General features: G+C 40.2%; 1 protein-coding gene across 6 annotated transcripts in view; it reads left to right on the forward strand.

The window, feature by feature from the left end:
• The window catches only part of ccdc88ab (coiled-coil domain containing 88Ab), a 53,560-nt gene that overhangs the window by 764 nt on the left and 35,990 nt on the right, over positions 1-16,806 (forward strand). For all 6 annotated transcript variants that reach the window (XM_029520485.1, XM_029520480.1, XM_029520481.1 and 3 more), the window contains exon 3: positions 7,901-8,009. In XM_029520485.1, the coding sequence (XP_029376345.1) occupies positions 7,901-8,009 (109 nt within the window). The remainder of the gene's footprint in view (positions 1-7,900; positions 8,010-16,806) is intronic.

The following is a 16,806-nucleotide window of genomic DNA, read 5'->3' on the forward strand; positions in this document are numbered from 1 at the left end:
GCTCTGTTAGCTTTTAGTTTTTTTTCGTCAGTCATCCTATGAATGCTGCAGCATTCACATTTCCTGCTGTGTTGTAGATTAAATTAATAGTAGCCTTAAGCAGAGACAGTGGTAGCAGCGTAAAAACTAGAAGCCCACTACAAAGCAATTCAGCAAATCAGCAAAGACAGTTTAATAGTTTAATTTTACTCATTTAAAAGGGAAGAGGATCCTACGGCAAGTCTCTTGCTGGTAAGACATGACGAGGCCCCACATGTCAAATCTTTCCAGTTACTTCCTCACACATATAGCCTGACAGAGGACAATTTTCCTTTTTTCTGTCTGGCTCCAGACTGCTACTTCCCCGGCAGCCAAACATTTTTTCATATTTTCCAATAATGCTACACTCTACACTGTCAGCATTTACACCGTCAGCTCGCCTCTCTAAGAAGCAGTCAACCAAGCTTGGTTCCAGTGGAACTCATTTCCTCAAGGGATTTTACTGTGTAGCAGTTTTCTGGCACAGACTCTTGTGTCAACTCACTTCTATATCTCATGGTTTGGCAGAATTTTAAAGATAAGCTGATGCTGGTCTTCTTTACAAGTTTTTGTCTACATTTGTATGCACAGGTTTTGGTTAAGTATCCAGTGAATTTATTTGGAAGGGTTAAGCGGCAGCTTTGTTTCATGAGGAGCTGATCAACCCAACTGGTTGTTTCCCGTCTCTGGTTGGTGTCCTCTTTTTTTTTTTTTTTCTTTTTCCCCTCAGTCCTCAGCTTCCTGCAGCGCAATAAAGCTGCCTGCTTTTTAGTTTCACCCTTCCCTATATTTTTCTCTGGCTTGTTTTTCATCTTCAGACAAGGTTTTTTTTTAACACTCTCAGAGGAATTGTTCAAAAAGGTGTTTAGGTTCAGATGGACAAGAACAAGACCATCTTTCCTTTTCCTCACAGAGCCTCTTCAAAATGGGGAACGAATCAGCAGTATTTTTAGAGTACTTTCCCCTATGGGAGCTTTTAACCCAACGGAAGGATATGAGGGGGAAGGGTTGGAGGGAGTAAGAGAGACTTCAATGATTCACCAAAATGGTTAAAACCTTAAACATTACAGGGATGATGTGCAAATGAAGTGCTAGACGGTGACAGACTAAGTTGCTGTGTTACCAAGCCACATTCGATTCAATTTTTGAACAGGTAGCCAGTTAGATTTTTGTCTGAAAATAAATTAAATGAGCTGGAAGTAATTTTTTTTTATTTTGTGGGATAGTTAAGTACTTCTACAGAGAACAGCCAATGCTGAGCTGAAATGAGCTGTGACTGGTTTAGTGATTGCCTGACAGGATGTCGGGGATTGCAAGTTATAGCCAGCTCTGTGTGTTTATGTTTGTGTGTGTCTATGTGTGTGCACACTTTTCTGCAGGGCTTCTGCGTCTGTGTGGGAGTATGTGTATCTGTGGGCCTTTTTTGTGAGCATTTGGTTTTGGACTGAGGCAGCTGTTGGTAGTTGTCTTGCGCAGCCACCCTCCCACACAGAAGGCCTACAGTATCGGTCAGATGTCATGTTGGTGAGACCGCTCTTTGTTCGCCTCTCCCACTTAACCAGTACTACCTCCAGTAAACCCAGTTCACTAAAATAGACTGTATCATCAGCATACATGTATGTCAGAGAACATGGATAAAAATATTGCTGCCATTTTAGCAAGTTCTGGACTGCGACAGCAATCAAATACATCTGCTGGATCTTTTCCACATCCTTTTAATTTCAAAAACATAACCTTAAGTGGTGAAAGGCAGAGGGAAAGGGAGACAAGAGTATGATATCTAAACTTTGGTCTCAGTCTAAGTTGTATGTTGACTCGAAGAATTAAATGGCCGTTCAGTAAAGCCTCCTTCCCTCCCTTCGTCTGTCTTACCCTGTTAGACTCATTAAAAGAAGCTTAGGAACCACAGGTGACTTTTCCAACTTCTTCAAAGTACTCCAGGCGATAATTAATGGGGTTTGCATTCACTCTTATTCTTGAGCTCCCACAAACATACCCTCGCTTACACATATTTTTTCTTCACAGCCTCTGTTTTAAAATATGTTGTCCTGAGTGCTCGGTTGGATTGATCCAGTTGTTCTGAAATTGCTTTAGTATGGCTAGCTTTCAGGCAGTAGCTAATGTTTTCACTTAAAAAAAAACAAAACAAACAAAAACCCATTGGAGTTCAGCACTGATAACGCAGAAGAAAAGTTTGCACATATTTTTCTATTTCTCACACCAACAATAATCAGACTAAAGAAGCTTTTAACATTTTTTTAGTAGCGATACCAGCTGTTGTGGTTTCAGCTTTAGTTGAGCTGAGTGATTGTCTGTCTGACACCAAGCAAGAGGCACAGGAGACAGACTGGCAGCAGTTGTCACCAGGACAGCATGGGGGCATGGAGAGGGGGAGGAGGAGGAGGAAAAAAAAAGAGACTCCAGGATTATCTAACGGTTTGCTGACACCCAGATGGCACCCTCAACCCCCCGCCCTCTTGTGACTGACATTACCTAGCCAATTAGATTGCTGTCCAACCAATTAGTCTTCCCGCTCAGCTAGTTGAGGCCAATTAAATTTTTGTCACAGTGACAGTTGCCTGGTTGAATACTTTGCTTTGCTTTCCTGCCAATTCTTAAAACTAATACTAATGAATTTGCTCTGCGTAGTTTAGCTAATGGCCAGTGTCGATGAAGATAGTGCAGATGTGGAGAGTAAAACGCATCTATGCAGATTATGTCAAGAATGTTGTCATACGTGTTCTGATGGGGAATGCATCTGTTCAGACAGATCTATGCATGTCGATAAAACGACCTGAATGGCTGCACGGATTGTATGAGAGTATAAATTAGGTTGAGGTAAATGTAACTTTGTGATATTTGTATTTTCATATTTTTCCTGCATACAGCTCATAGAAGATGGGGATTGTCTGCCATAAAATGTTACATTTATGAGTGCTTATGGACATATTATTACTGTCTGTAGATATGAAAGTCTTTCTATTGTCAAGGCGACATTACATTAGAACCACTGTAGCCTCGTACACAGGATGCAGCTCCACTATGTCTGTCTTCACATCCTTTCATGATGGAATTGGCTTCACGCAAACAGTTAGAACCTGAGTTTTGGCTTTGTGGAACAACGACAGATATGCTGAGTATTGCACTCCCAGTGTTTTTAAGGGTACTTTCTGTCGTTAGATTTTTTTTGAATTGCCATTTTAACATACGGAGCCTACATTATACTGGGCTTTTCATGTGCCTGTGTAGCATTATGAGATAAGACAACTGTAGTATAACTCGTCTTATTCATCTGTCATCCTAAAGAGCTTTCTCCCCTTCACATCTTTGTGTCTTCTCTCTATAATTTCTTTCTCCACACTTCAGTTCCTCACACTGTCATACATATTTGCTTTTCATCATGTCTCTCCTCTTCCTGCTCCTGCTGGTTTCGCTTTCTTCTTGATCTCTGTCTGCAGTTTCATCCACGCCTCACCTCTCCTCCGCCCTCCCTCCTCCACTCTCCTCTGTTGTCTTTGAGCAGAATTTTTAGCCTTTGTTGGCTGTTTCTGGGGCTAGTTACAGCAGACATAGTTGGGATTCCAGCTGGCCTGGAGAAAGACTAGCAGAGCTGCTGTTGCAGTGTCAGTGTCTTCACCCCCACACCCTCTCGTTGCTCCTCGAACTTCAGGGTCCGCCACTTTTTATATCAAAGTGTGGAATGAGAAATTACTCTGACAACTCATAATCATTGTGGCATGCCATGCTCTTTGTGTCTGCCTGGCAGGAGGATGTATATCAACTCAGACAGGAAACGGCAGCTGTGACCTTGAGAGGACAGAACTTTAACAAGAAAGTGCCAGTGTGAAGCACTCAAAAACTCAGCCCCAAGGACATGTCAAGCCCAAAGGGATCATTTTAGGGCTTGTTTTGATTTTTCAGCTTTAGCTTTTGAAAGGCAAGCTGTGAAAAGGTTATTAGAGTTACTAAACTTGACAATGTTTCAGGAAACTGATGTGATATTGCAAAGTAGTGATTTGTTTAATTTCAACAAAAAAAAAAAAAGTCACATTTTGTTTTTGAATGTATGGGCATGCTAGGGAAATGCAAATAGAAATCAGGTAATGTGAATCCTAATATAACCAGGCCTTTTATCAGACAGTTTGTAACTTATCTTTTCCTCTGCTTTACATCTGATCTGCCATTAATGCAAACTCAGCACTTCCTTTATCTGTTTCAGGCCCTTCATTGGCTTCGAGAACATTATCATCTGTTCCCTTGAGGACTTCTGCTTCACATTGAGAATGAACAGCTGATCAGATGAATCATTGATCAATTGTTCTGAATGCTGAGCAGTCAGTGTAGCAGGACTATATTTTGTACATTCCACATTATATTAATCTCATCAGCCATTGTAATGGAATTTTACCGCTTTCAAATAATGATGAAAAATTTTTATTCATACTTTTATGGTCTAGGGGCTTGTAGGATGCTGTTGTTCACATCCAGTTTGACAGAAGTAAGTTCAGCTGCAGTCTCTATAGATACATTGGGAGAGGAGAGGAAAGGAATGGAAAGAGGTCTAATGGAAAAGGAGAGAAACGTCAAAGAAAAGCGAAGACAACAAAACAGGGCAATGTGAACCACATACTTATGGTTAGATGGGTGGGGGATAAGTAAATAGAATGCTTCATTGCAATATTTTGCAATGAGATCCTGTAAAATTCAACAAACAATACTATGAATTCATACTCCCAAATTTTTAAACACAATTTCTCTTTTGTTTTAATGGCAAACAGGATGAACAGAATTAGTGTAAATCAGTTGTTAATATGCTGGAGATGTGGTTGTGTTGAACAGCTCATTCACTTGCATGCACCAATTGAATTAGAACTTTGATGTTGGTGTTCTGGGTGGATAGCTGCAAACATTTGTATTGGCCCATTTTAATTTGCTTTGTAATACACCCACAGAATTATCTCAAACTGAACAGCTAGCCTTGACCTGGCTGCAAATATGCGTTCATCCTCTTGAGATTACTCTTATTGTAGCTATTTGGAATGTGTGATTGTGTGTCTCTCTCACACATTAGGCACACACACACACACACACACACACACACACACACACACACACACACACACACACACACACACACACACAACCAGACATCTTCACTGTGTTTGGGCAGTGCAGCTCATAAGCTCTCTCCTCAGCACGTGGCCAAATGAAGTCTGTGTTTTCTCGTCTGTCTTTCTGGGTGTAAGTGTGTGTTTGTGTGTCTGCAGTGGCATGTGCCTGGCTGCTCATGCTGACTGTAATGTAGCCTGTCATATATAGGTTAACACTACTCCCTAACCTAGCCAATCAAAGCCAGTAGAGGAGGAGGAGGAAAAGGCCAGTGGCCCAAGGCACTCCATACACGGCTGTTGTGCCTATCAACTGCACTGCCTTAGTGGCTGATTGTTTGGTTGACTAGTTGTCTGCCTTGCTGGCTGTTTAGTTGGCCTTCTGTCTGTTTATCCCCAATCTGTCTATTCAAAGTCTGGGGTTTACTGTATCAGCAGGAACAGGGCAGCAATAAGATTTTTTTTTTTTCCCCTTTTTTACCCATGTTGCCGTTTTAAGCCCCTGTATTAATTCGCTTATTCATCCTCTCAGGGGGTGTGCCTGCCTCGTGCTTCAACGTGTGGATTTAGGGATGGACCCAAGGATATTAGGAGGAAATTGCAAGGCATTGTCATGGCCTTACTCTTGTGGCCGCCAGTCTTGTCTGATTCTGGCGGTGATGAAATGTGTCAATGTGTGCCAACCTTTTTTTTTTTTTTTTTTTTTTTTCTTTCCCCCTTCTTTCAGCCTCTTTTTTTTTTTTTTTCCTCTCTTACACAGCTCATTCACCATATCACCCTCCTCACCCTGACAGGATTACAGCCTCTCCTGTGCTTTTTTTAATTAATGGGTTAAATGGACCCCCCACTATGGTGCGGCTGAGCATGTATAAGAGGAGGGAGATGGGGTGGTCACATGACTGATCTTTTAAACCACCATTTAAAAGAATCCTGTGTCTTCTTGATTAGCATTATTGTATGTCTGTGGGTGTGTATGTTTGATTAAAAGAGCAATTAACACGACCATGCTGCAAACAGTTTAAAGAAAAGATTTGCATAGCATAACTAGCAACTAAGTAATAACTATTGTACTTTTATTAAAATTTGTATTTAAGCTAATCGTAAATCGTTGTTTTTGTTTTTGTCATCAATATGACATTGTAATTAATTGATAGTCATGTCCCTATGGTTTGTTCAATGTGAAACAGTTACAGATTTGGCCAGGATACGGTGGAGTGTTAGTGTGTGGATCCATCAGGCACACAGGTGACTACACATGTGCTGCACATTGCATGCATTCATGCATATATTCACCAGAAGCCAGGACTCTCCTCCCCCCTACTTAGGGCATGCTGACCCTTTATATAGGTCATGAGATGTATGCTTTGAAGAAAGAAGCCACTCTAAAACAGTCCAGAGCAATGTTGCTTTCCTAGACAGTTCCAGGGCAAAGGTATCACATAAACTACAGGGTTAGTGGGTCAAGTTTTGTTTCGTTTAGATCTTTTTAAGGAAACATGAATGAGTATTTTGTTCTTTTGGGTTTGGTACAAGGTAGACAACAGATCAAGTTGTCAAAACGTGCTGTCCTGTGTGCCACAGCAAATAACATAATTGATCATTTTAACTAATACAATAGCTGCAGGATGGTGACACGCAGATTTCCACAGATGCATATTGTTTATCATTTACTGTAAGTACTTCTGCATTTGATTTCATTATGAATTTGATGATATATGACTATTCCCTTTGGAGGCCATTCAGCCCTTCTCCGACATAATGCCAGTTTGCAAAATAATTCATTATTTTCCTTTTAATTAATTAACATTTTCACAATTAATAGAATGCTTTGAATATTAAACTTTGGTCAACTTTGGTTATGTCTTTGTCACCACCTCTGTTCTGTAACATGGGACGCTATTGGGGGAATCAGTAAATACCATATAAATGCTACAGGTCTTGGATAGTATTATTCTGTTTAACCTTTTAAGTGTGTAAAAAGTGCTCTCTGAAAAAGTGTTCAATCAATAATTCTCATGTTGTTAATGAATGAGGATCCCTACTGATATTCTTGCCAGTCTATAAAGATGTTTAAGAGGAAACTAGGCCTGATATTTTAAAGGTCATTGCAACGGTTATGCAAATGGTGGCTTGTTGTAGATAAAAAGCAGCTGGAGAGGTGGGACTGTGTTGTTGTGTGGAATGCCTATGATGCTCACTAAAACGTGTTGACACCTGTGACAATGGTAGTTGTCATGCATGCTCCTTCGTAGAGTCCCTTGGGCAACACACAGTCAGATTAAAAACACAGCCTCGCCATTGTGCAAACACGATGACGGTACTTTTTTTCTTTTTATGTTCAGACAGATGAGGAAAAAATTAGATCATGAAAGAAGATAGCCCCATCTACAGTACACTCTGCAGAAGGGTTATTGTGGAATTTGTCAGTGTTTCAGAAACGGGCCTAAATTTTGACGTTTGACTTGGATTTAAAAAGCTGTAGGGCATCTTTTTTTATTTGGCTGTCTTTTGATGTCTACATTTTCTCCAATGTGGCACTATGGCACTTAACGAGGATCATTGTTCCTGTGTCATTGCCGATTTTGATATTGGCAATGTTTAGACAAATGCATACTTGTTCATACTCATTCTTTTATGTGAAATGACACTGTCAAACTGAAAACAAGCCAGTGGCTCACAATTCAGAACTTTATCGTTATTCTCCTGATCCACACCTTAAACTGACTTGGTAAACTGGTAAAGCGCAATAAATGCATGCCATTTTCTTCCTGCAGAAATCCTAAAGCAACAGTGCAGAGGACCAACAAGAAAGTGAACAATGACTCCACACTGCGCATCCAGAACCTTTCTATTCTCATCAGGCAGATTAAAGCCTACTATCAGGTAAGCCCGATTTCAGCTGAACAAGCTCAAAGTCAGATATTAGTTGTCATGTTACATTTCTTTAGATATTAAGGCTGTTGAACAGTGTTATGTTGAAGGTGTTTGGGTTGAGATTAACTTAAAAATGCCGTACACTCAAGTGCGGGAGTGTAGTTGGACAATGCAGCTTTCGCTCCCACAGAATTGAATGTGTCCGTGAATTTAGACCTGATTGGAAAATGTATGCTGGAGTTATGAGGAAACCATTTTGAAACCTCAAAAACTTGCTACAACACCACGCATAGCAGGTATGACAAATGAAAAGGATTTTAATAGTTTTACTTAATGGTCTTGAGATGATACGGAACAAAAATGAAGTCATTTGGATGAAAACTGTTGGAGAAATTTGTTGTTGTTGCTGTGTAAAAATCGGCCCAAAATTGGAACTTCAAATCAAAATGGCCGACATCCTGTTTGAGTGAAATATGATTCAGTATGCTTCGGCAATAGTGCCTCAACTGTACCTGTGATAAACAGAAATCTTGCACGACCCAGCATACTATTGCGACAGTGGAGAGAGTTCAGAAATGTGATTCTGGTCAAGCAGTCGCAGTGAAAGGATGCATTTCCCGCACTCAGGATTATTTGCAACAATGACCCATATCCTCAGGGGCTGTAGCTGCACGAAGACTATCTAAATGCATATACTCATCATGTAAATGGTTTCCATTTTAATGAACTTGATAGTGTTAGAACAACAATAAAACATTTTGGAGTTGTTGTTTTTCATTTTATTTTCAAATAAACCCATGTTTGATGTCAAATGAAGTGTGGCAGAGATCTGGTTTGCCTTCGTTCTAAACATCCTGTTAATTGCTCCTTGGTCATCTTATTTAAACAATCAGCCTATTGTGCAGACTTTGACATTGTAAGCCTACAGAAGTACCATTAGTCCGCCTCAAACACCTCACAGAATTATCTGTCTGACTCAGCGGTCGGGTCACTGACTGCTGGGGTTAAGTAGTGACCAACATTGTTGGCGGATGATGGGATGACAGAAAGAGTTAAGAACATTACTGGAGGATCCTGAATGACTCAATTACCCTACAGAACATATCTTGTACGATTATTCAGGGTGCAGGATATTAATATGGGCTAAAAACTTTCTTGTTGAAAACATACAATTTGAAATGGCTGTTTTTACCATTGAAATTAATGTGCACATTTTGTGAAATTATCCTAATCCAGTACATCGGCACGATTTTAAATTGCTAGTTGTTTACAGGTGTGCGAACTAGTCACCTTTTTTGTGTGAGGGGGGCGTAGTTTGGTTGGTCGTCACCTTGTCCACCCTTTGAGCTTGTGCCCCTGTGTTCAAAGAGAGTGGTCAAATGTTTTGGGTTTATTTAACCCATACTGGTGGGCAATCTAAGTTGTTTTAGTTCAGGTTGGCCAATGTAAGCCAAAAATCTTTTAATCAGTTTGTGTCTGGCGCTTCACTAATCTCTTCTGTTTGTCCCTGCATCGCTCTGTTGACCTCCTGGTCACACACTCTTCAGGCTCTGCCTCAGAGACCACCCACAGGTTAAAATCCCTGCTTTTTGCTGCTGTGTCTGTCTGCCCGCACGGCGGCCCCTTAGGGCCTTAACCAACTTCTGAAAGTCATTCAGCTAGAAGGTATTGAGATGGACTTCACTGGTGAAGAGAACTCATGTTTGTATATTTTAGATGAAAGCCACAGCGTATTGTAATCTGGATCTTGATTACATACTATCAGTGTTTGATATAAAGGAATTTGGGGTTGAATGCCATAAAATTTCGAGATTTGTTTGTTTCCGACTGCTTAATTGCTTTCCCTCATGCATTTTCCTTTAATTTCATACTGCCTTTGATTTACAGGTTGGAGAGATATTTAGATTACAATAAATGCAGTGGCAGAATGAGAACCAATTGAAATGGGAAGAGGATGGAAGTGTGTCCTGTCAGAGTGAAATTTTTGACTCAAGTTAGTAATGGTCAGAAGTGGGTGGAAACACAGAATCCATGAGCACTAAAGAAGAGAGCCTGCCTTAGAGACTTTCACTAAGAAAGGGATGGACTGTCATCATTGTTGTCACACACAGTTTCATACATGAACAAGGCATTCAGTGAGTATTTGGACAGTTACACACCTTTTGTTGTCGCTCTGTACTCCAGGCCATTGGATATGAAAGGAAATAATGCATTTAATCCGGGAACTGTCACTGTGTCCAGATTTGAGGATATAAATTATGAAAGTATTCAACCACTGTTCAAGTGCTACAAATGCATCATGCTGAGTTGCTGGATTACAGAGCCAAAACAGCATAAAATGGGGCAAGTCTCAATTCTTTTGGATTTACACTGTACCTACCTGCACTCAATTTTGAGGAGCTGGCTTTTGTGTTGGTCTTTTCCCCATGGTTGTTTTGTTGCTTATTGGTTTCACATTTCCTTAGCCATATGAATGAAGACAAAATCATGCAGATCTTTAAGCTCACAGGGTTGGCAGGTTTTTAAATTTACTTTATTGCTCAGCACTTGGGAAAAGGTCTCGGAGAGAGTGTAGTGTAGTTGCTTCCTTTTGATTGGATAAATTGAGCTCACTCTGAACTCTTATTAAATGTTCCTGTTAATCTTACTCTGATTCATTAAGAAACCATTCCCAAGGTAACTATATCACTGTACGTCAACACACCTTTTTCAGAAAAGCTAAATGCAGTCCATCAACATGAGCGATACGCATAAATGGAATAATCATTAATAGCAGTGCAGCGTGCTGAACGTTCATGCACTGATACATATAGATCTGTTGTCTCCTCTGTAAAAGGACAATATTTCTTTCAGAGTGTCTGACAGGAGAAAGGTGAGGAACGCTTTATTGAATTGGAGCACTTCAAGACTTGTCAAATGATCTTTTGGTGTCAGGAGAAAACTAATTCATTAACCTTTTTGAACCATCAGAGACAGACAGTCAAAGACCTTTTGGTCTTCTCTCCCATCCTGTTTCATGACTATTTTTCCACCTCCCACCCCATCACTCCCCTGCTGTTCCTTTGGTTCTGTTTGAGATGTAATTTTAGCAGTGAGTGTATGCATGTGTCTTTTTTCCATGCAAGGAACACATGGAGATTGATTCTGTGTAGAAGTTGTAAAAAATGTACTGGTGCAAGACAAGAAATTCAATAATAATGACTTTCATACCATATTATTGGCTAAATGTGCGTATCAGCAGTGTGTTTTCTATATATACACGTGTGCTGTGTGTGCTCTGTGTGTGTGTGTGTGTGTGTGTGTGTGTGTGTGTGTGTGTGTGTGTGTTTAAAGTCTCTGGTGCACTGGTGCAATAGATTGTGTAGGAGTCTGTCAATGTCTAGACAGACTTTAAACCTATGGTGAACAGATCAAGGTTAAACAACTGCAAAAGTCTTTGCACTTGTTCACATGAATTAGATTTTTTGTGAGCTAGAAACAGACATGATGAATGTGGGGCCATATTTTGTACAAAACAATAATGTTATCACATTTCTGCTCTCTGAGTGGGATATTAGCTCACTTATCATTCCAGTACGGCAGAATCTACGAAAGGATTCCATTCTGTGGTGGCCAGTCCAAATATATGTTGAACCTTTTTAATTTAGTGGCCTTGGTTTGGCTTTCCTAAGATGGAGAGCCTTGGGCAACTGGACTAAATTCTTTGTGCTTTTACCGGATTTTCTCAAAGTTAGCTAAGTGAATCCCTTTATGCTGCTTTATGAAATTCAGACTCTGAAAACATCTGGTGCCATTCAGTGTCTAGGGGTAATATCATTTTTTTTCCAAATAGGAAAATGTCAGGAAATTTCTGTTAAATGTTCTTTTGAATATGTAGGCTCAAGTAAAAATCTCTTAAATCTTTGTGCAATGTTTTTCTGTCTTCTGTGTTTCAAAGGAAAAAAAAAAAAAGTTACTCTTGGAAAGAAGAGTCGTCCTGTTCTTCCTTTGCCACTGGTTTGGGGTGTGGTTTAAATGCCGGGAGCTCTGTTTTGACTGTTCATAGGGTAACAGAGACCACCATTCATGTGTAGGAGGCCTGGCCCCCGAAGCTTAATGTGTTACCGTGGACGACTGCAGTGTCTTAACACTGTACCTTCGATGTTTTTATCTCAAAGTCTTTCCCATCAACAGATTTATTTGCGTCATATAACAGTTTTATATATCACAATTTAAAATGGCTAAAACTACATTTTCTTGTCAAGCTTAGTGCACTGTATTGAAGGACACCCTGACCCTTACCCACATGCAGTCGTCCATACACAATGTGCTACAGCATACCGCAGGTCCTTTTTTTTTTTTTTTTTTCGACTTGATGAAAAATTGGTGGTGGTTATCAATATTATTATTATTGTTAGTACTGACTCTAAACAATTCCTTTTTTTTTTATTGCCTTCAAGTCAAACTTTCATTCAATATAAAATTGTGCATTTTTATACTGTGTGGAATTCCCCTCACACGTTCCACTTTTCTTGTCTCTACCTCATTCAGCATCAGCCTTGAGCAAATCAGTTTATTAGGTCATGGGCTTATAGCTGCAGGCTAAATGGTGTTGTCATGCAGAGTCACATGCTAGTTGGTCTGAAGTCTTTAGCAGCTAGCTGACCAGCTTGGTCTTAAAGCAAAGCTGTTTTTCATGAGTTAAATGAATGAATACAGGTAGGTCAAATGCGAGATTGCAATGTGTCGAGACATAACAAAAAGTTGACCTACCTAATTACATTTACATTTCAGTCATTGATATGACATTGATATCTTAAGCAACTGAAGCACAGATTGTCGCCAGCTTTTAAAATTTAACTCACTCCATTAGTCTGGGACATATTTGAATATAAATATCCTCACTGGTTTTTGAGCTTTCAAAGCCTCCATCCCAAATTTAGTTTCTTTTGTACTCCAAACCTATTCACCATTCACATCATATAATCACGGCCTTAAGTGGAAACTGAATTTTGGTTCACCAAAATAACTTGGTATGCCTGCAAGTATCCATATCAACAAGGTCTGTGTTTATGCCTACATATGAAGGGGAAATTGGAAGGGGAATTGTTATGACATAGAGTTGCTTCCCATATGCTAGAAGGGCAGTATTTTTAGGTCCTACTAGGGTTGATGTACTAAAGGGAAGCTAGAATCTGTGTTCTTCTTTTCCATCACCGAACCAGTGCATGTAAGTTGTGCTTGTCATTGTTGCTGAGGTATTAAAAAAAATAAAAAATCAAGCCTTAAAATTATAATTTTGCAGCAATTTGAATTTCTGTATTTATTACCAGTCACATTTATAATACATGTGGGAAGTGAGATACTCACTTTACCCTGTTAATGAAGAAAAAGATTATAACAGCACCCTGCCGAGTTTACTACTGCAAACCTATCTTCCAAATTAAACTGGATTGAAAACACATTAGAGTTGCAAGAATAGTCAGATGAGACAGTCCACACCCATTTGAGTGACACAAAATTGCTACAATTTAAATTGCATGTAACGATGTGTTTGTGTGCTGTGTCAACTTCTGACAGTGTGAAGCAGAGCCCGGGGTTGGTGGGGCTAGAGCTGAGTTGTTGGGCTTCCCCAACCCACCTGCCTCCACCTTGGAGACAAGAAGCAGGATCAACCCATCGACTCATTCAGCCTCAGGGCCTTGCTGTAAAAAGCACTCTAGCTGATAAATAACAGCAGAGAACAAAAGAAACAGGCTACCAATGGCTTGTCCTCTCCACCTCCTTGTGTAATGGATATTTCGTCCATCTGGCCAACAGTAAACCCCAACTGTTACTCTTTTTAGTAGTTTTTTGAGCCTAAAGAAACTGTTGAAAAAAAATTGTCACGTCAATTGTATAACCATTAGTTACGTGTTTAGCATCTTGCTAAGGAATAGTATATGGAAAATAAATCGCTTAAGCCAAATTCTGAAAAAAATATAAACAATAAATGACTTTTTTTTTATTGTATTCAACACATTCCATTGGCTTACTCAGCTTCTGACATCTAACAATGCCATTAAGGTTGCTCTTTTTCATTTAAACCACTCTAATAATTAGAGCCTCTAAATTAAAAGACGTCCTAAGTTTGAGTCCCTCTTGTGAAATCACCCCTAACTTAACTGCTCATGCTAAGCTTTAAACCATTGGTGCTTATCCCTAAGATCATTGTTTCTGCTGTTTCTTGTTAAAATACTAGTTGATAAGGTTCAGTAAATGGACTAACAAAATCAGAAGGAAGCTTTCCAGCCATCCATCCATGAAGCTATTATGTTGCTACCTGTCATTCACAGCACTGAACAGCAGGAGAAAGTTTATTTACATTGATTCAATTAATGGGGATGTTGTTAAGTCTCATGTAAAATGGAGTGTGTGGTGTGTGCGTGTGAGAGGAAGAGGAAGTATGCTCCTTCCCATTGTTGATGGTAACAACCTTTTCAAGTTCATCACAATCTCTGCAGTTTTTCAGCAGCAGAGAAACCTGCAGAGCTGTACTCACGAGAGGGTTTTGTTTGCACATGCGCTGTGTGCGTGAGGGGTTGAACGTGAACTGTATCATATGTGTCAGTCTAGCATGCACCAGGAGAGTAAACCCATCTCCTCGTTACTATGGTAACATTCCATGTCTGCAGGATGGGCGTGATTTAGGCTTTCAGTGTTCAGGCAGGATTTGTGCGCACACGCGCACACACACACACACACACACACAGCAGCAGTACAATTAGTCCCCTGTTAAAGCTGTGCCCATAGCGGAACTTGTGCTTGGATGGATGGATGGATGGATGAGAAGGCGTTGCAGGGAAGCATACATGTGTGTTGGGCAGGGTCAGTTTCACAGACAGGGCTCCTCTGAGACAGAAACACAGCAGCCTTATAACCTTTTCACTGGCACCATTTTAATGGACCTCCACAGATGTTCACCTTCACTCTGTCTCAAGAACACGATCTCAGTTTTCCCAAGCCCACATTTAGATAGAAAATAGCTCCGAATCACACCTATCTCCATTTTTTTTTATAAAAATGCTACAGTGAATGTTTTGCTTGGTAGTAAATCCCAAAGGAAATTTTTGAAAACTTAATTTGTCTGCACACATATGCTCTCTTAGCACATTATTTTTGTACATACAAATATTCTAAGTGAGCAAATTCCATTGTATTTGACAAGCCTTCCTTTAACTGAGACCTTGTCTGTCTAAATGTCTCTACGGGATGAAAAATGAGCAGTGTTGAGGAGCTGTGAATCCTGTTGGAATCAATAACAGTAATACCGTGTCAGGATAGGGGGAAAGGGGGGGGGGGGTCGAGAGGAAGAGAGGGGGAGGCAGCTCAGCCCTGCGTGCCTGGAGTGAGAAGTGATGGGATCAAAGCTGCATCTTTCCTCTTTCTCACTCCCCCCCCATCATTTGTATTTTTATTTCATCCTTCCCACTATTTTTTTTTCTGCCCCATCAGTCACTGCCTCTCTGTGTGAATATTGTCTTTTTTAAAAAATGTAAGCCACTGACTGCTTGCCATGTGTTATGATTAGATAGTAAATGTTGTGGAGCAACTGGCCAAGCTGAGGACATTTCTGCTGTCACAGCTAGAACGAATAAGCAAGTGTGTGTGTCTGTATGCCTCTGTGTCTGTGGCACGTTGACATGACATGTTCAGTGTGGTGGCTGGCTGTCCTGCAGTGTCTATCATGTTTTATGTATGAGAGCTAAGCCTTTGCCAGTTAATCCAAAAAGCATGGTTAGCTGCTGTAGTTTAGCTTTCTTATTAGCCTGCAGCTAATCCTCAAAGCATGTTATTAGCCTCATCTTTCAGAAATACAGTACATTCCACTAGCAATACATTCACCAAGCAGTATTGGGATATAGATACATGCACATAAAGTTGGTTGGACTTGGGTGCCTTTGTTTGTTCTTAACTGATGTTGATAACCTCCATGTTTTGGCAATTTCCTAAAATCTCTTTTAGCTGTGGTGATTTACTGTCTTTCTATTTATGGCATAAATCATGGATATAGCTGTTAACACCAGTATGTGCACATCAGGAGGGGAGAGATAAAGCTGTGCCAAACTCTGCAGGAAGGATACATCTATCAAGCATCTCGTCAGCATTCGCTCTCCAGCGCTCATCTAGCTTAACTGTAAATTCAGTTATGTACAGAATACAGATTCAAAATGAGACAAAATGTATGACACTCCTGTGGTATTATTGATTTGTCTAAAAACACGGAGTGTCAGAGAAACACAGATTCAGAAGAGTCCAGTGAGCTTGTTGCAACATCTAAGTTTAAATGTGCAGCATAAATCATATGCTAGACCCTTAAAAGAGGAAATCAGTGGAAGGGGATCATTTTGTGGTGGAGTGCCAAAACTACACCATCCGTTTGTGTAAACAGAGGTACAGGTACTGAAGTTAAGGGTTCATTGTAATTTTGCAGTAACCTTGTGATAATCAAAATCTGAATACTTAAGTTGGTACAAAGCGAATCTATTTTAATGAATCAAAATCTCATCCCTGTATGAAAAGTGCGATGTCCTGAAATATTGTGCTTGCACAGCAAACATATGCTGCCACTGAAGGGGTCAGGTGTGAGTGTGTGCTAATGGGGAACATCTGCCCATGGTGGTACAGGTAGTTGTCCGTCCATCCATCCATCTTTGTCTGCTTATCCAAGGTCGGGTTGCAGGGCCAGGTGGTTATGTGCTGCCAAATTAGAGATGCAAGAGGAGTTCTCTGGTCTCAAAAAGCACAATCAGCACTAGAATACTGTTCTTAGGGTGCTGTTTTGGCT

Source organism: Echeneis naucrates, chromosome 15 (assembly GCF_900963305.1).
Source record: "Echeneis naucrates chromosome 15, fEcheNa1.1, whole genome shotgun sequence".
In the NCBI taxonomy this organism is placed as follows: Eukaryota; Metazoa; Chordata; class Actinopteri; order Carangiformes; family Echeneidae; genus Echeneis; species Echeneis naucrates.